At 33.9% G+C, this 21,082-nt stretch overlaps 1 protein-coding gene across 1 annotated transcript in view; it reads right to left on the bottom strand.

The window, feature by feature from the left end:
- Window positions 1–21,082, bottom strand: part of COL11A1 (collagen type XI alpha 1 chain) — a 202,896-nt gene that overhangs the window by 5,066 nt on the left and 176,748 nt on the right. The window contains exons 55-65 of the mRNA XM_047785169.1: window positions 17,141–17,194; window positions 16,900–17,007; window positions 16,369–16,422; window positions 9,799–9,852; window positions 8,826–8,933; window positions 8,301–8,354; window positions 8,115–8,150; window positions 7,968–8,021; window positions 5,950–6,199; window positions 2,108–2,220; window positions 381–449 (exon numbers count right to left, since the gene is read on the bottom strand). Coding sequence (XP_047641125.1) covers window positions 381–449; window positions 2,108–2,220; window positions 5,950–6,199; window positions 7,968–8,021; window positions 8,115–8,150; window positions 8,301–8,354; window positions 8,826–8,933; window positions 9,799–9,852; window positions 16,369–16,422; window positions 16,900–17,007; window positions 17,141–17,194 — 954 coding nt within the window. The remainder of the gene's footprint in view (window positions 1–380; window positions 450–2,107; window positions 2,221–5,949; window positions 6,200–7,967; window positions 8,022–8,114; window positions 8,151–8,300; window positions 8,355–8,825; window positions 8,934–9,798; window positions 9,853–16,368; window positions 16,423–16,899; window positions 17,008–17,140; window positions 17,195–21,082) is intronic.

Genomic DNA, 21,082 nt, shown 5'->3' with positions numbered 1-21,082 from the left:
CATGGAATCCTGCTTTGTGCAATTTAGAGTTACATAGTAAGGGTCTAGAGATATATAATTTGAGCTTCATTTATGAGGTTCAAGATAAACTATTTTTTTCTTTTTCTTTTTTTCAGGCCACACCCATGGCACATGGAGGTTCCCAGGCTAGGGGTCCAATTGGAGCTGTTGCTGCCAGCCTACACCAGAGCCACAGCAACGCCAGATCTGAGCCGCATCTGTGACCTACACCACAGCTCACAGCAATGCTGGATCCTTAACCCACTGAGCAAGGCCAGGGATCGAACCTGCAACCTCATGGTTCCTAGTCAGATTCGTTTCTGCTGCGCCACAACGGGAACTCCCAAGATAAACTATTTCATATTGAGGTAATAACATACCAGTTTTCCTCTCTTAAATTCACTAAACCAGCTTCCGGGTTTCTCCTTTGGCCATGATGAAATTCTTACCTGTTGCAAAGAAACCGGACTATTAGAAATTAGGTTAAATTACGAGCTGTGTTTTATACATCCATAAAAATTTTAGTATATATATTTTCATGTATATATAACTTTCCAGATAAAAATATATATGTAATTTTCAATAGGACTAAGATGCTAAAGAGTTTTTAAAATGGACTACTCTAGATTATACAAAATGAGATAAAGAGCAAAATTTGAGGTAGGTCTAGTGAATTCCTGTTTAGTGAAGACTGAGTCTTTTTTTTTTCTTTATTTTTTCCTGTTTGCTTTAATTCCACAAAAAGAAGGAGGGAAAATAACCTAGTAAAGGCACCCTAAGGGTTGGCTGTAAGGGACATAGATAGATGGAACTCTTGGTAAGCCCTTACAAAGGAAACCCTCACAATGCCAGTTGGCATTTGCTATCAAGGCAGGTAGCATTAGGATTTTACAGTCAGGGAGGCATCCTGAAGCATCCAGCTAGTAACTAAGGGCCAGATGCTATGGAAAAGTCATTGACAGGAAGCAAACCCAATCATTCCCTGCTGGGGAAAAGGTTTAGAATCTTTTATAAATCTGCATTTGTTGTTTCGCTTTGCAAAAATCAGCAAAATATAAAGACATATATGGCTTCACTATGGGGAATTTGACTAATCCTTTAAGGGGAGGTATTTCTATTTTCCCACATTTCTTTGTGGCCTAGCAGAGCTTTTTTATGTTTCTGCACCTGCCAAGTGTGGTTGGAAAACAGAAATTGCTTTGTCTCCTGCTCCTTCCACTCACTGTTTACTTATAAACTTTTTTTTAAGAAAAATTTGGGGACGGGCTATGCCTGCAGCATGTGGAAGTTCCAAGGCCATGGATCAAACCTGTGCCACAGCAGCAACCCAAGCCACTGCAGGGACAAAGGTGGATCCCCAATCTGCTGAGTCACATGGGTATTCCTATTTACAAGCTTAATATCTCTCCTAATGATACTGGTCACATTTAAAGCTGCTTGTTTTTCTTATGGAGTTTTTGTGTCTCTGTATACCTACAGCACTTATGAAGAAAAATGTGATTTATTAAAAGAATACAAATAAAGTCAAAATTTCCCATCTGTAAAATGTCTGGAGAATGTAATTATGCTAGTGAAAAGTCTTTTCTTATGTTAATGATTTGCCTGTAGCTTTAAAGACAGAACTCAAATATATTGATATTGCTAGGTGAAAAATCAAGGAATATGTTTGAAGAGACTAAACATTCAAAAAGCACACAAGTGCAGAGAAGACTCTTATTTTATGTGAAAGATTCATTCTTCATAAAATCATGTATTTTGAGCATAATATACAGCTGTGATTTCTAGCACATGTAATTGGAAAGAAGAATACCATGCATGCACTAAAATCTGAGAATCAGCTGTGCTGTGTCATGGAAAGCCATAGAATTTTAGAGTGAGCAGGTGCATAAAGACTACATCTGGGTAAAAATTAAGGAAAAAAGTATTTGTTAACTCTGTGTGTCATTTTGGTGCCTTATTCATGTTTATGCAAATGAAATGCTCTAATTACCCTGTAAGAAAAGCAGATAAATGAAAATATGACAGTATAATTTTCCTGTTTAGTTCAATATTGCAAAAACATGGCAGGAGCTGTCAACAGTCACCATCGAAACAGACTGGTACTTACCCCCTCTGATTTTTTGTCGGGATAAATGCACGTCTCACCACCAGATGTGAAATTACAGTAAACTTTGAAGGAATCTCCTGAGCAACCTTGGTTAGGATCGATCCAATATTCACCTGGAAGTAGGAAAAATATGTCATATATAAACACATATATATCAAAATTGAATACCTTATTTACCAAATTTTATTAGAAAAATAAGGAAAAAAGAATCCTTTCTAGGCTTTTGGTTACACTGGGGTGTATATTTGAATAGTTCAAGAGTGAACTTGTCTTGTCTTGTCTGTCTCAAAACTTTGCAAATGCCTCCATACACTCTGCCTGGAACATTTTTTTTTTTTTTAATTTCTTAGCATTTCTATTACTGTTAAGTTTAGCTTAAATGAAAAAATTAACATTCTATCATTCATGTGTGATAAATTGCAAGTACACTGAAATGAGATATACTTGACCCTAAATCCCATATGTATTATTTACTTCTTAAGTAACCTGAGTATAACAATCAATATATTTTTTCTTGAGTTTTTTTTTGTTTTTTTTTTAGTGATGGAAGTGAGAGTATGTACTTAGCCTCAAGGATCATATTTTTGCATTACTTTTTAGCAAAAACTTTTGAAGTAAATGTACTCCCCTTTGAATGGGATCCTAAGAAGGAGGGTTATTTTTTTATATTTAAATTCAGTTTGCTATTAATTCTGTTATCTAAATGTTATGGAAAAAAATCTTATCATGTGAGTGCTCATGACCATTAATTTGCTGTTAGGTGACTAAAGATGGTAAATAGTGAGACTGACAAAGTTATTTCTTAAATAATTGCCAATGGGGTTTTTGTTAAGAATTATTGAGAGGGAGTTCCCATTGTAGATTAGCGGTAACAAACCCAACTAGTATCCAGAAGGACGCGGGTTTGATCCCTGGCTTTGCTCAATGGGTTAAGGATCTGCCGTTGTCGTGAGCTGCAGTGTAGGCCACACTGCAGGGTCAGATCTGCTATGAGCTGTGGAATCGGCCAGCAGCTGCAGCTCCAATTCAACCTCTGGCCTGGAAACTTCCATATGCCACAGATGTGGCCCTAAAAAGACAAAAAAAGAATTATTGGGAGACAGACTTGATACACATGTGATGGTGACTTTGTTTCCTCCTATCATTTTTCATGCTGCCACTTCATTTCAAATATTAATTTGAGTGAGGTCAATCCACTGATAATGAACTCTGAACAACTTAAAAGCCCAAATGGCTTAACTTAGCACCAGAACTCCTGAAAACCCAATGCCAGTTTGCTTTTTGAAATAAATTCTTTAACAAAAAAAATTTCGCTATTTCTGATTGTACTATTCCTAAATTCACCTCTATAACAAATTAAAATTCTCAGGAGAAAATATACAAGAAGATAAAAATCATCCAAGATTTTACCAATAAGAATAAACATTCTTAATCTTTGATATTTCTTATGGTTTAAACTTTGAATTGTATGGTAAGCATTATTTTTATCTTATTCAGTTAAAACATAGTTATTAAATATTCCTTCAAATAACATGTACTTAATTACTAAGAAATGTTTATTAAATGAATTCAGTATATTATAACATATATACTATTATATACTATTATAACATATATACTATGTTCAGTTTATTTCTAGTTGATTCACCTCCTATTTCTACTGACACATCTATACACCAGGCCACTATTATGTCTTGCCTAGATTAGTCCAACAGCCTCTTAACCAGTCCTTTGATTCCATTTTGCTTCCTTTCAGATCACTTCATGTCGTTTTCCACTTTGCTCACTATTGTTCAGCCATAGAGATCTTCTTTCAGTTCCTTTAAGACACCAAGATCTTTGCTTCAAAGCTTTGTGAATGTCCTCTATCCTCTGCCTGGAATACCTTTTTTTGATTCTTTGTGTGACTAGCTCTCTCTTTAAGGTTTCAGCTTAAATGATACCTCCTCAAATATTAAAATCCTATTTATCCAAAATGAAGTCATTCCTAAATTATCTAAATACCTACTGTTTTTCATAATACAGGTTATCTCCCTCTTTTCAAAAGTTGCTTTATGCCACTTTGCTTTTACCGAACAGCTACATCAATAGGTCCACTTTCACTAGCCGAAGAAAACTGGGAGATGATTTTCCTTCTTACAGAAAAGGTAAAACATGACCAGAGATTTCAGCATTTGTTTTGCAACAAGCAGTTACAGAGGCAGCGTGCACCCCAGCAGTGAGAATGACACTGGCAAGCTCCTTTCCTGGGAACGACACTCAATATCTCAGCATCAAGCCCCATAGCTTTGAACATCTGTGAGCATCTGTGCTTTATTTCTATTTATTTTGTGCATCTCTTAGCAAGATGGATCCTAAGGTAATTTTTTCTTTGCGTTACACCATCTTGGCTGGCAAAGTTTTCATAGGGACCCTCTAATTTATGATAGCAGGGGGAAATCTGTATCTGCCATGATATGCTAGGATTAGTACTTAGAGTTTACCCATCTCTCTCATTAGACAATAGTAGCCTGGGGCCATTATTGTTTCTGTTTATCTGTGAATCTCTGCATGAAGAACAGAGCCTGGCACTGATGGATAAGTAAACAAACAAATATATAATTGTAATTAATGAACACATTAAAGAATTAGTAAAGCTAGTTAATATATGGAAATCACAGGGGACTACAGTCCACAGTAAGCTTTCCATCCACACAACTTTCAGAAAGTTTTCTTGACTGCTCAGGTTCTAATTAATCACATGTCATTTTATGCTGTCATTAAATGCTACCATTTTTACATCTGATTTCAGGTACTAAGTACGATTACCTCAACTAGCTCCAGAGTCTGGTTCATTCTCCTTATAAATCACTAAATTAATATGAAACTAAACATATCTTTTTTCAAATAAATACATGATAAATTTGAAGACTTTTGATAGTAGCCTGTAAAGAACCTTTAAGAAATGATCTGTTTTCCTTTTAACAGGCTGTGCTTGATTAAAATAGGAGGATTTTATGATGTTCTTGCCATAATGCATATCTGTTCCTGAATTACATGGAACTTTTCTATCTGTACTAAGTTATTGAGACCTCAGTTATAGCATTCGTTATATGATCCATAGTGCAAAATAATACTATACCATAAGTAAAAAAAGTGGCAAAGTATTTCCACATAAAGTGAGAGATTTAAAATGAGATACAGATCTGCCCCTTGTTAGTATTGTGAGAAGCAGTCAATTAACTTAGGCTACTTGGAACTGTTTCTTTTTCAGAAGGGGTGTATAAAAACTTTGTGAAATAATAGGTATAATAAATTATCCTGAATATTATTACAAATAAATTGCTCACAGTGGTTCTGGTTATTCATGGATCAATGAAATAAATTCTTCAAACTACTCTAATTCTTAAATATTCTGTTTACCAAGCTGCTAAACTGATAGGTCACATATAATTCAGTTATGCTCTTTAATCATATTAATTTTACTTGTATTTATGTAAATTAAGTTAGAATACAGGACACAAATAATTATAAAGTAACATGCACATATGTGTGCATACATAAAATCAATTTTTTGTGATAGTTACAAGATAAAATGCACTTGTGCTACCTATAATCATCCCTGAATGATTTTGTCATAATTTAATGAAACCTTATGTAATAAGACAAAGATTTTCTAAGGCAGATCTTGATTTACACAATGTAAATGACTTTTTCTGTCTACAAGATTGGAAATAATAATCATTCACTTTAGTTTTATTTAGAGACTATATTAAACATTTAATGAGAGTTAATGAGCTGACAATGCTCTTCTGTAACTTAGAGGCTCAGTGCATTCACTTTGCCATGTATTATTAACATACCATCTGGGAAGTCAGGATGGCTGAGTTGCAGATCTTTGCAAGTTCGGGCTGGGTTGGTCTGCGTACCCATTGGAAACTTCATATGCTCGATGTCTTGTTTCAAGGAATTGAGGGAACCAAATATTTCCTCCATTCCATCAGTGTAATCGAGAATAGTATCACCTGCATCTGCTTGCATGCTTTCTGTATGTCTTCTTGTTTTTTTGGGTGACAAGATTGGTAAAGGCTGAATGACTTCACCAGGTGGACCCTGTGAAAGAGACAGGTGCACGTAACTGTTCCCTAAGGTAAACTTTTCTGCAGATATTAGTTATGACTGATTATGTTATTGTTACAAGAAATTAGAATTTGTTTAGCTTTTCAATGTTTTCCCTTTTACAATGTTTTCTCTATTTGCTAACATTTATGTGTTTTATATATGTATCTTTAATCTTTATAAATTCTTTTAGAAAGAATCTAGTGGAAACACTGAGGTAGGCACAAAAATCAGATGATTTCTGGACCTATTTCTATACTATAACATAGCACAGATTTGTGTGGACATATATTATGCATATTAATTTCTTATTTATTAATTAATCCTCATTCACAAGCCTTACCTCTGCAACTAGAGTTTAGTCTCTGAATATTAAAACAGGATTTTAAGGTTCTTATGCTGTATAATTGTCTCTTGTGCTTGATAATAATTTATGTCATGTTTAAAATTACACATAAGGAGTTCCTGTCGTGGCGCAGGAACAAATCCGACTAGGAACCATGAGGATGCGGGTTCAATCCCTGGCCTCGCTCAGTGGGTTGAGGATCTGGCATTGCCGTGAGCTGTGGTGTAGGTCGCAGACGTGGCTCGGATCTGGCGTTGCTGTGGCTCTGGCGTAGGCTGGAGGCTACAGCTCCTACTAGACCCCTAGCCTGGGAACCTCCATATGCCGTGGGTGCAGCCCTAAAAAGACAAAAAGAAAAAATAAAATAAAATTACACATCAGCTGGTTCCAAACATTTATAACTTTATAAATCCACAAACTTAAAAGAAGTACAAAATCAGACCTGACTTAACATATGTGTAGGAGTAGAAGGACACCAAATAGTTAATCCGTATTTTTACGGACTGAATTGTATCCCACAAAAACTCACATGTATAAGTCCCCAGTAACTCAGAGGAAGATCTTATTTAGAATTGGGGCAGCTGTAGATATAATTAATATAGTGAACACGAAGGCATGAGGGTGAGTCCTATTTCAATATAAATGGTATCCTTCTAAAATGGGGAAATTTGGGCACAAAGACACACAGAGACAGAAGACTATGTGAAGAGACACAAGAAGACAGCCATCTCCAAGCCACGGAGGGAAGTCTCAAGCGGAACTTTCTGCCACGGCCCTCAGAAGGAGCCAATGCCGCTAACACTTCGATCTAAGACTTCTGGCTTCTAGAACCCTTGGACAGTATATTTCTGTTGCTTGAGCCATCTAGTTTGAGGTACTTTGTTATTGCTGTCCTAGCAAACTAATACACATATAGCTTGGAAACAAGTACAAGAAGGAAGATTCAAATTTGGTCACTTGGTTCTAACACAATAGTGTGAAGCCTGGAAGAGGTCAGTGCTATTAAATGGTGGCTATTATCATTGCCTTTGTTATTATCATTATGCACAGCAGGAAAAATGCCAAGCATCTAAACTTTTATTTTTATTCCTAGTTGGGTATTAATGTATCTTTGTGGCATATGATCAATTGCTTTTGGGAAAATGTGACATAAAAATATATGGCATTCCTGAAAAACTATTTAAAAACAAAATTATTGTAACATGTAGTTAAGGTATCTTTATATTCAAAGAGTGAAAATTAAAAGACAAGTGTTGGCATGTAGACTTGAGTACTTAAATAAGGTAGTTGCTATTTCCTAGGAAATCAGCACTTTGACAGAATGTGCTTTTTCATCCTTCTTATAAATTCAGGGAAGTCACTGGCACTCTTAGGATGCTAACTGCCAAAATGTCGCTCTTGTTATCGTGCACTTACTGGAGGCCCAGGAGGCCCTGGAAGACCACTGTCACCCTTCTGGCCGGCGGGTCCCTGTTGGAAAGAATAAGGAACAAGATAAATAAAGAACAAGGCATTTGAGTAGGTTTCACTGAAATATTAAACGACAAAGGGAAAGATACTTACAGTAGAGCCTTTGGTACCCTTTGGACCTTGAGGACCCTAGAAAATGCAAAGGCAAGAGTACAGATAAAAATCTGGAGAATTTGTGTCTCTTAGGTATATATATGTATGTGTATATATATATATGTATATATGTATGTATGTATGTATATATGTTTACTTTATGAAATTCTTTTGTCTTCTACTTACTGGTAAGCCTGGAGGACCTGGTGGACCTATGGGGCCAGCAGGACCTGGAATTCCCTATGGAGAGAATCATCCAAATTAAAGTTTTTTCTCAGCTGTTCCACTCTCACATTTCACATAACAACACATTGCAAAATTTAGACAATGCAAAAATATGTAAGAAGAGCTTAAAATTTCCATTGTGAATCTAAGAAATAACTTCTGTAAGATAACCTGTATTCTTTTTGCATTTTTCTGCAATGTCTCTCTTTCTACATATATATATCTACATTCGTGCAGCTTTCAGAATAATAATTTGTATGTAGGGATTCAATAAACATTTGCGTAATTACCTGTTGAACTGTAATTTTTATGGTTTCAAACTTAAGCCATATTTGTTATTTATTTACTCTAAGGTAAAAGAAATTTCTTTTTGAAAACATCATTGACTTAATGAGATTAAGATGCTCTAAATCACTTCCTTGGTCAAGTTTAAAGGAATGTGTGCGATTGGAAAGGAGTAGGAAAATGATTAATGTCTTTACTCACTCCATCCCCTTTTGCTCCTGTAGATCCTTGAGCTCCAGGAAGTCCTCTGTCACCCTTTTCACCTTGTTCTCCTGGAGGACCAATCAGGCCAATTAAACCAGGATGTCCCTTTGAAAGGCAAAGAAATTTTAACAATATATAAAGTATAATCGTATATTGAATTATAGTCATAAACGAATTGCACATTACATTTATAACACATAAGAGTAAAAAAACAGATAAAAACTTGAACCCTTTCTGAATAAAATACAGGATTAAGGACCTCTTTCCCCTCCCCTAACAGGATCATTTACTGATTACATTGAGACCTTTATTAAGGGTTGGGGAATATTACTGAACAAAATGCTTTCTAAAAATATCACCTTCAGTATTTAATTTACTTAAAGGGAATTCCTTCAACAAAAAGACAAAGAATGACTATATACAATATTGGTGAAACAAACACTGAAAATTCATTATTTTAATAAGCATCTTTTTCATATGAAATGAGTTCTATTCTTTGGAGATTTTTCAGGATCTAAGAATGATCTAGAGATTTAGGAATAATTCAAAAAAAAATCAATGCCATTCTAAAAAGGTTTATTTTATTTAATGCAATAGAGCTTATATATCTTTCAAATAACTATTTGAAAGATAGTCTAGTTTAAATTTTTTGTTTTCATTTTTAAAAACATAAAAAATGGCATTTTGGAATTCTGTTTATTTTCTGAATAGTTATTTTAGTGTAACCATATGCTTTCTCCATATGGCTCCTACAAAGTAACACTGAGAAATATAACACTGAGTTCTGGCACAAATTTTCACTGTTATTTTGTATATTTTCTCTTTTCTAAATTCATCTTGGAAGCTAAGGATTGACAACATTTTCCTTGGTTAGAATGACAAATTTCCTTCTGAGTTATTTTAATCTTCAAAATTACTGTCCCTGCTATTAGGCTATCAAAATTGAAATAACACATTCTTTTATTTTTACCTTCTCACCCTTGGAGCCAGGGTCACCTTTGAGACCAGGTAAGCCAGGAGGTCCCTAAATGAGAAATACATAATAAACAAAAATGGAGTAGGTACAAATCAGAGAATATATCATTATCCACAGGATGATTCAGTTTCATAATATGATAGAGTTCAGAAATAATAAAAATCAGTGTTTATTTTTCAGGATTCTAAATAATTTCATGTGTTTGAAACTCCATGGAATGATAATCATTATAATAAAAATAATATTGATGTTCGATTAAATAAATATAAAGCTAAAAATATGACATGAGTTACATGGTTTCTCATTTAAGAAAGGATGTTTGTAATTACACTAATTTTAGGTCTCCAACTTATACATTCACTTAATCAAAGATATTGGTGCGAAACTCAAATTTAAAGGTTACACTATTTCCAGTAAAATTTAAAGGCAAAAACCTCAACAAACTTTTGACAGTTAACTGACCATTGTTAATAACTTTTCCCAAGTAAACTCCCAAGATAGTATTTTTAGCTGTAATTCCTGAATTGAATCTCTTATCTCAATGATTTATAAATAGTATAAATAAGATAATTTACTTTTATCATATTATCAGATCTCTATTTTAATAGCCTAAATCTTTTTTTATAGTTCAATGATAAGGCACTCATCCTTTTAGGCTTAGCTGTATTTTAATGAATTATGGCATGGCTTTAGCAACTAACTCTTAGTCCTGGGCACTATGCTTAGAAATGTTTATAATGATGACTTTTTAGCAAACTTTTAAATATAAAAATAGTGTACTCCAAATCGGAAAGAACACAAAATAAGATCTTTGTTCTCAAATTGCAACAAGTTGAACTGTGCAGGCAACAGATTCTGTCAGAGGAAATGTCACTGCCAGCTGGTTTGTATGTGATAGATGAAATCAGGACGTGAGTCACTACTGCCTAGAGCAAGCACCACATCAAGAAACAAAGGCAAAACAGGAGTTTTATCTATGAATTTGAATTATATAGACTGAAGTGAACTATTTGAATTAGATTTTAAAAATTATTTTAACACAGCACTTCAATATTAAACTATTTTACTTTTACTAAGCTATACGATCAGTCTTCACTATGGTATATTCTATAATGCTACTATGAGTAATTTCCTCCCTCTACCTAGACACTTAAGAGTCTTCAGTGTGAAAGAGCAAATTAAGTTCCAGCCCCTCATTTTGGGGAATTTAAAGTATTAAGAACCTTGGATCACCAAGAAGTATGATGTGATCTGAAAAGTATGGGTTCAGAAGAGGATAGACTTGAGGTAGAAGCCAGCCTTTCTTATTAGTCATTTAAATTAGCTAACCAAAGAGAGCTTGAATTTTCTCATCTATAAACTCAAGACTATAATTCCTATCTCAAGAGGCTACTGTGAAATTGAGTAGATGAGCCCTTTCCATTTTTTAATTTTACAAGTCTACTCTTCACACTGAAATCCTGAATATTGGAGGAAAGTAAGAATAATTTTAGTAAAATTAGTCCTGTGTAACAATAATATTTTGGACTATTAGAAGTATTTATGTTTGTTTTTATTTATGAATGAATTTGAAATTCTATAAGTATTGATATAAAAGTGAACAATTTCCCTATATCATTCTATTAAGAGATTGAACTTATTTTCATAGACAGTATGTATAATTTTAAATGTAAATATGCCTAATAACCCTCAAATAAGAAAATTATTCATTCTCAGATGTAAATTTGGGTCAATTCAATTTAGATTCTCTTTGGTACAAAAATAATCATGCCGCTGTTAAATTTCTGATAGGCAAAAAGGAGTCTACAAAGAAATTACCAAATTCACTCTCAAGAATATTTGAAGGCTAGGTTTTAACCCTGGACTTCCATCTTGTTTGCTAGTATCTATTAGAGTAGATGATCTCTAAGTGTGATCCTCGGACCAGCAGCATGAGTACCATTTGTGAATAAACTAGAAAAGCAAATTTGTAGGCTTGATCCAGACTGACTCTGAAATTCTGGAATTAGAAATCAGCAGTCTGGAGTTCCTGTTGTGGCTCAGTGGTTAACGAACCCGACTAGGATCCGGGAGGACATGGGTTTGATCCCTGGCCTTGCTCAGTGGGTTAAGGATCCTGCATTGCCATGAGCTGTGGTGTAGGCCAGCAGCTGTAGCTCGGATTCGACCCCTATCTTGGGACTTTCCATATTCCATGGGTACAGCCCTAAAAAGACAAAAAAAAAGAAAAAAAGAAAAAAAAGAAATCAGCAATCTGTTTCATAGGTTTGTTACTCAGTAAGGTTTGAGAAACATGGCTATATGGCATTAGGTGCCAAATCCATTAAATCAATGTGCAGATCAGAACAGCATAAAGTATGTCATTTATGTTAAAATAAAACATTACATATTCAAGTCTATTAGTTTAAAAATTTTTAAATTAAGGAAGTATATTTTGCATCTACTTTACTCTGATTTCATCAGAAAGACCTGGTGAATTATTTGTTAGGAAAATAATGATGCCTCATCATTTTTAGAGGAATAATTGAAATGCGTAATAGAAATAATAAAAAAAATTATTGAGGTCATGTGACCATCAGGATAGATCCCAAACATTCTGTATGTTAGAACAAGGTGATGTAAAAAAGCATAAAAAAATAGTCCTAATAAAAATGTAGTTTCATGAAAGAACTATATACTTGGGCCAGGAGCAGAAACTATTTAAAAACAATGGTTAAAACTGACATATGCACTTAAAAGTAGATACATTCTTTAGAATGAAAATACAAAATTTTCAAAAAGGCCAGATTTTTTTTTTCTTTCTTTACTTCTCATTTTCCATTAAAACTCTTTCCAGCATGTACATGCTACAAAATTCAGCTGTAAGTGGGAGAACTACTAGGGATGTGGCTTGCTGGGCATCTGTATTGCAATCACTACTTCATTCAGCGACTCAGGCTTACCACTTATTAGTTGGGTGATCTTGGGTCTCTTCCTTCTTATCTCAGAGCTTTATTTCTAAAAGTATTCTAGTAATAGTGGTTTGAAGAATTGTGATAAAAAAAGGAAAAAAAAGCACTCCATATAGTAAATTATAATGTAAATGTTAATTATTATTTGTTTTGTGTATTCTACAGACAGTTACCAATCAGCTTTCTCATCACATTCTAATAGTAAAAGCCAAAATAGAAGAAAAAGAAGAAAACATCGGGGATTCAAATTGCTCAGGCTTGGTGAGCAACATACTAAACATGATTTGTGTTTATGATGCATTTTAAATCATTTATATAAGTACTATATATGAAGGAGTGAGAGGAAATGAGTGTTAATTCCGCTAAACTAATAATCTCTTATGCAATTGTGACCTATATCTAAGAAGGAATTTTCCAAGTAAAATCAGCTTCTTATTTTCATCAGCTGGAAGTAGAAATTGTTAAAGTTATGATGTTGATAGCAGTTCTAAATAACCCTCTGAACTTGGGACACATCAAAAATATCAACTCTGTATATAAAAATGTTATTTCAGCTATACATATTTTCTGTTTCCTCTTTAGGATATCGTAAATGGAAAAACCCTAGAGAAATACATAATTCATAAGTAATAAAGTGAAAAAGGAAAACAGGGATGATACATCTTAAGTGTCTAGAATACACAATCAAATATTTTCCCCTGCAGGATTATGCTGTAAGAATATTTGCTTTGATATGCATCTCAAAATTCTAGTTCACTGAAGTTTAAAGCAACTGCAGACCTTACATCTCATTTAAAATGCAGTATTGTGAAATAGTCTTTAATTTGGTGAAAGGCAAATCATTACAGAATGTTACATATCTCAAATCTGTTGAGAGATAAGTTAAATGCAACATTTAAAAAACCAGAATATAATGTAGTAACCCATCCTACCATTTATTCACATACTTATGGTTTAAAAAAATATTGTCATATTTTATTTACCAGTATGTGAAAAGAATTAATGTATAATAATAATAAATGTCTCCAAAATAAATACTAACCAACATTTCAGCTACATTGAAAAAAATAGCTTCTTAAAAATGAAAGATTATGAAACAAAAAAGAAATAAATGCTTAAGATTAAAATAGATGCTAATCATGTTTCAAAAAATAAAATAAAAATTAGTTTAAAATTACTGTCATGCTAATTTTGACTCTGTAGCAGAGGAAAGAATGCAGAACAATGCAACTGTTCTTTTTAAAATACTCAATTCAATACCATTTGATTTTTGTTGACTATTTACTAAAAAAAAAAAAGTTCAACTTAAAGAAATCCTCAAATAGAAATCTTTATACAACCTTATCATTGTCCTTCACTTTCTTTTAGCTTTCACATGTACTATTTATCTATTCTCAGTTCCATATTATGTCGATACATCTGTATATAAAATTCCTGCTTATATAGATGTTTAGTAGTTACCATTAAAAACATCTAAATTTTAAAGTAAAAAATATTGTACTATATCTAAACTCTAGTAGAGCTGATTATATACAGTGGCCAGACACCAAAAATCATTTTAAGAGATGTTTGTTTCACTCTAGCCCAATCCAGTCTAAGGGTTAATATAAATAAAGTTGTTAAATTGTTGCTTATATAACAAATGGTCTAAGTTTTATTCAAATAACTCATTTAATTAACATAAGAACCCCATGGGTCAATATTCCCATTTAATTCATCTTCATAATATCTCATTTTGCAGATGAGGAACCTAAAGCTTAAAGAGATGAATAACTTTTCTAAAAATTATCCAGCAATCAAGTAGTACTGCTCATTTTTGAAACCAGGGCTCTTGGGTAGATAGTCAATGATCTTGTCCTGTAATCATGATATGCTACTTCTCACTCTAATCCAAAATTGCCTACTAAAACACATACGTCTTAGCTGAATTGAAAAGCTCATTGAATTGCTTATAAAAGGCTTCCTGAAGGTGATTTTTCTGGCCACTCTTATCTCATGAAGACCAAGTAGCATTTTCATTAAAATTAGATATCACAATCAAACTATTTGATGTTATGAAAAAGCTCCAGTATATGCACATTCTAAGTACTCTCTAATAAAACCAGCAGCCAGAAAAAACAATGGCAGCCATGCTACTCAGTTCTGATGTTTTTCATTTCACTGCCAAAAAGGGTGTGACTTGTTAGCGCCTTCCTCTGTAAACCCACATTTATTTCAGATTCAGAAGCATAAACTTTTGCAAGCCAGAATCGGGTGGTATGTCTTATGCTTTTATTTTTAATATTAGCTGAAGGAAATCTCCAGCATGATGTTTTTTATTTCATCTGGAGAAAGGTCAGAATACTTACTGGAAAACCTGAAATAACAAGAAAAAAATCTTTGGCAAATTTTAAGGTGATATTACGACAAAGTATTTTTTTTTCCCTAGGATCTGACTCTCTGTAGTTAGGAATTTAGCAAATCTAAGAAGAATATTCCCTAAACGGTGGTGCAGACTTGGGGAAGTGAGAATCCTGCTTTAGCCAAGACCCTGCTCCTATGCCAATGATGCCATGTGCAGACTTGACAACCTCCTCAAAATTTGACAACTTTTATCCAGTTATTAAAAATCTTTGACTTTTCAGTGAAAGTTAAATAATAACACTTATGAAATATGTGAAATGTCAGAGGAAATTTTTGTGATACTTTTACTAGAAGGAATGGGCAAATTCTCCTGAATAATTAAGATTGCTAATCCCCATTTTGATGGCTTTCTGAGCAGTACATTTATCTGCGGTAACTGATATAAGAGGTAGTTCTTTAAAATTTAAATTTCTATACATAGGAATCTGACTATTTAAATCAATTACATTACACTTGCAGAGTGCTGTATGTATTGTTTGCTGTTTTAATTAATCTCTTTATATATCATTGTTTTTAGAACATAAAGTTCAAATATTTCTAACATGAAATAGAATGTCTCCTAGTAAGCAATGATTTTAAAAGCAAGACTTGGATTCTCACTTTCTGCCCAAATTTCTACAAGGATAGCCTTGGCTCTGACAATAAGCTCTGTCTATGAACCATATGCTGGTCAACTAAATGCTTTATTGCATTTCTCAAGTGTGTTGTTTGCATATAAAGTTTATGACAGTATCCAAACTTCAGCGTTATAATAATTATACCTCTCTCTACTCATGGGGGTTAAGGTTTTATCTTTCAGCCCGTATGACTCATGAAAAGAACAATTTATTTGGTGAAAGAATCACCGTATGCCTGAGCCAATGCTATTCTTTTAAATGAAGTGCCAGGAAACTAAGTGTAATTGCATGCATTAGGAGGAACTGTCCACATTTGGAAAAGAACTGGCTGGGCCATTAGTGGCATTTTATTCAGAGTGGAACTTTTTTTTTTCATGCAATGGACATAAGAAAGGAAAGAATCTGCTGAGCAAGGGCATATTTCCCAAATAACTTATCAGTTAGGATTACTTTCCTCTTTTCAGAGCTGAGTAATGCACTTCCTTGAATATTGTACAAAATATAAACTTATTTATAAGACAAAATTTCAAGAATTCTAGCTTATAAACAGTTTCATTTCTGGAATTCCAAATAACACAAGAGGTGCTACTCACCATAGGACCAGGTGGCCCATCTTGGCCTGCAGCTCCAGGGAGACCTTGTTCTCCCTGTGGAAAAATAAATTTAAAATGTTTTAAAATTAATAAATGCAGATATAATTGTTTCTTTAGTTCAATTTTGGCAATACAAAAAAGAAAGAAAGCAAACATCACCTATGAATGCCATCACATGGAGAACATCTACAAATACTGTAAGCAATTTTTGAGTCTTTTACTTTCTTTGTAAAAAGAAATGCCCACTCACATACATGGGTGGATGGATGTGCGCAAAAAGGCTTACATCTTCGAGATCTCAGGGTTTAGATTTCTATGCGACCTTTATAAGTTAGAATTTTATTTTTATTAATAAATGCCATACTCAAATATTTTAAGTCTCTGACTTTAATCACATAATATTCCTGCATTCTCATAAAACATCCAGATGATAAGTTGTAAGATAATGCCGACATAAATATTTTCATTCACAATTTTTTTAAGAAATGAGAAGTTATTTTCAAAATGACATCTTGCAGCACAAATGCTCACCACAGGGCCGGGGATGCCCCGAAGACCCTCTGGACCAGGCTTTCCGGCAGGTCCCTGAGGACCAACTGGGCCAGTTTTTCCTGCAGGACCTTCAGCACCTGCTTCTCCCTATTAGAAAATAAAATATGTGAACACATTAATGATGAAGAAAGACATTTTATTATTTTATTAAAAGTACTGAAATAGATGTTGTTCAGTGTACACTCAGATTTCCAAACATAATATCTATAAAATATTTTACCTTAGCACCTTTTTCACCTTGCCTTCCCTCTGCCCCTGCAGCTCCAGGAGGACCCTAGAAACATAAAATTGCATTTAAAATATATATCACATATGAAAGTAATGTAACTGAGGACTTACTTCCAAAAACTCCAGTTTAATTTGTAACAGAGTCTAATAAGTTGTGGCTTTCTACTGCTATTTAGTTTAAAGCATTGACAAAATTCAAAACCCTTTCTACATATAAATTTTAGTTAGAATTGTACAAAGCACAGACTGAGCAGAATACAGAAAATCACATCATATCAATGTAAGAGAACAGTAAAGATAAAAATTTTTAAAGAAATGCTAATGACTCAGTCACCCTTAGCGTTTTAAATACTCAGATATCATTTACTACCTTGTATAATTAGGAATTAATTGAAGATTTACTATTTCACATCCATCATTATATGTTTTTTAAGACTGGCTCCTTTAAACGCGTATCTTAGATGATCCAAATGTTATACATTCCCATAAGATCATATTCAAACTAGAACAGTACAAAGTTTATAATCTTATTAGATATTTCTATTCTCTGGAACTATGTAATTCACATAATTAAGTGGCAAAAAAATGGTATGACTTTTTCAAACTTAGTATTATAGGAAAAGCAGAAAAAATATCTTCACACTCCATATGTCATCCAAAAGCTTAAGAAGATATTCTGGTATTTGCATAACTTTTGTATAGTTGCATGGATTGCTATGGAGAAATGCTAACTATTATATATATTTAAAGATTTCATAATGCTGCTTCTTATATATATATGTTTTTCTATCTTTGTGAGTACCTGTTTACCTAATTCTCTTTAGTTCTTTTTTTATTAGCTGTGCAACTTTTAACAAATTATTAGTATTTTTGAACTTCTGTTCTTTCATCCATAAAATGTTGTTAATAAGAATTCTCTGTGTACAGTGACAGTTTTATCTCTTCTCTTCCTATATGGATACCTTTTATTTCTTTTGTTTGTCTAATTGCTGTGGCTAGGACTTCCAAAACTGTGTTGAATAGCAGTGCTGAGAGTGGGCATCCCTGTCTTGTTCCAGATTTGAGTGAGAAGGCTTTCAGTTTTTCCCCATTGAGTATTATATTTGCTGTGGGTTTGTCATAAATAGCTTTGATTATGTTCAGGAAGGTTCCCTCTATACCCACTTTGGTGAGATGACATGATACTATACATAGAAAACCCTAAGGATTCAACCCAAAAACTACTTGAACTGATTAATAAATTCAGGAAAGTAGCAGGCTATAAGATGAACATTCAGAAGTCAGTCACGTTTCAGTATACCAGCAATGAAATATTAGAAAAGGAACGCAAAAATACAATACCTTTTAAAATTGCACCTCACAAGATCAAATACCTCGGAATACACCTGACCAAAGAGGTAAAGGACTTATATGCTGAGAACTATAAAACTTTAATCAAAGAAATCAGAGAAGATGTAAAGAAATGGAAAGATATTCCATGTTCATGGATTGGGAAAATCAATATTGTAAAAATGGCCATACTACCCAAAGCAATCTACAGATTCAGTGCAATCCCTATCAAATTACCCATGACATTTTTCACAGAAGTAGAACAAACAATCCAAAAATTTATATGGAACCACAAAAGACCCAGAATCGCCAAAGCAATCCTGAGAAACAAAAACCAAGCAGGAGGCATAACTCTCCCAGACTTCAAGAAATACTACAAAGCCACAGTCATCAAAACAGTGTGGTACTGGTACCAAAACAGACAGACAGACCAATGGAACAGAATAGAGCCCGGAAATAAACCCTGACACCTATGGTCAATTAATCTTTGACAAGGGAAGCAAGAACATAAAATGGGAAAAAGAAAGTCTATTCAGCAAGCATTGCTGGGAAACCTGGAAACTGCATGCAAAGCAATGACACTAGAACACACCCTCACACCATGCACCAAAATAAACTCAAAATGGCTGAAAGACTTAAATATACGACAGGACACCATCCAACTCCTAGAAGAAAACATAGGCAAAACACTCTCTGACATCAACATCACGAATATTTTCTCAGGTCAGTCTCCCAAAGCAATAGAAATAAGAGCAAAAATAAACCCATGGGACCTCATCAAACTGAAAAGCTTTTGCACAGCAAAGGAAACCCAAAAGGAAACAAAAAGACAACTTACAGAATGGGAGAAAATAGTTTCAAATGATGCAACCGACAAGGGCTTAATCTCTAGAATATATAAGCAACTTATACAACTAAACAGCAAAAAATGGAATCAATCAATGGAAAAATGGGCCAAAGACCTGAATAGACAGTTCTCCAAAGAAGATATACAGATGGCCAGCAAACACATGAAAAAATGCTCAACATCACTGGTTATAAGAGAAATGCAAATCAAAACAACCATGAGATACCACTTCACACCAGTCAGAATGGCCATCATTAATAAATCCACAAATAACAAGGGCTGGAGGGTCTGTGGAGAAAAGGGAACCCTCCTACACTGTTGGTGGGAATGGAAACTGGTATAGCCACTATGGAGAACAGTTTGGAGATACTTTAGAAATCTATACATAGAACTTCCATATGACCCCACAATCCCACTCTTGGGCATCTATCCGGACAAAACTCTACTTAAAAGAGACACATGCACCCGCATGTTCATTGCAGCACCATTCACAATAGCCAGGACATAGAAACAACCCAAATGTCCATCGACAGATGATTGGATTCGGAAGATGTGGTATATATACACAATGGAATACTATTCAGCCATAAAAAAGAATGACATAATGCCATTTGCAGCAACATGGATGGAACTAGAGAATCTCATACTGAGTGAAATGAGCCAGAAAGACAAAGACAAATACCATATGATATCACTTATAACTGGAATCTAATATCCAGCACAAATGAACATCTCCTCAGAAAAGAAAATCATGGACTTGGAGAAGAGACTTGTGGCTGCCTGACAGGAGAGGGAGGGAGTGGGAGGGACCAGGAGCTTGAGCTTATCAGACACAACTTGGAATAGATTTACAAGGAGATCCTGCTGAGTAGCATTGAGAACTTTGTCTAGATACTCATATTGCAACAGAACAAAGGGTGGGGGAAAAAAATGTATACATGTAAGGATAACTTGATCCCCTTGCTGTACAGTGGGAAAAAAAGTATATAAAAAAATAAAAATAAAAAAATAAAAAAATTTAAAAATTAAAAAAAAATTCTCTTGCTATAGAATTGTTATTAAATTTCAATGATGTAACACATGTAAAAGTATTTTGTGCACTTCCCAATATAGCAGTATCAAATACAGCTGTGGAACCTGTTGGTGAAGAGCCTAAAGCCTGGACTCAGACTTCCTGGCTTTAAATCCTGGACTTAGACTTCCTGGCTTTAAATCCTGGCTCTGTCATCAACTGGCTTTGTGCTCTTTGGCAAATTACATACCCTTGACAGATTCAGTTTATTTCTCCACAAAATGTGGATTATAATAGTAGGTATCTCTCAGCATCATCATAAGAATTCAATAAGCTGATAAATATAAATAGTGTATAACGATACCTGAGACATAAAAACAAGGCAAATAGTTCTTTTTATCACTATTGCCAAAATTCTTAGATATTGTTATTCTATATAAATTCTATTGAAGTATTTTCACCTTGGTGGCAACTCAAGAGTCAGGTCAAACAAAACTGACTTTTAAAATACACTTATAGACACCATGTCAACAAATTACTTTTTCTGTATATACTGTTTATAGTATCTACAAAATATGAACTCTATGTTTGAAATGACTTGTTTTAACTGGAAAAGTGAAAATCAGCTAAAAATGTATTGTGTGATATGATCCTGTAATGTATCAGCTCTTGAAATTTAACATTCAGATTTCCTTCTTAGATTTACATAGTCATCTCTGAAACATGACACGACATTTTTAGCCTTG

Source organism: Phacochoerus africanus, chromosome 6 (assembly GCF_016906955.1).
Source record: "Phacochoerus africanus isolate WHEZ1 chromosome 6, ROS_Pafr_v1, whole genome shotgun sequence".
Classification (NCBI taxonomy): domain Eukaryota; kingdom Metazoa; phylum Chordata; class Mammalia; order Artiodactyla; family Suidae; genus Phacochoerus; species Phacochoerus africanus.
The sequence above is the reverse complement of the archived record's forward strand: the minus strand, read 5'-3'. Positions and strand labels throughout refer to the sequence as shown.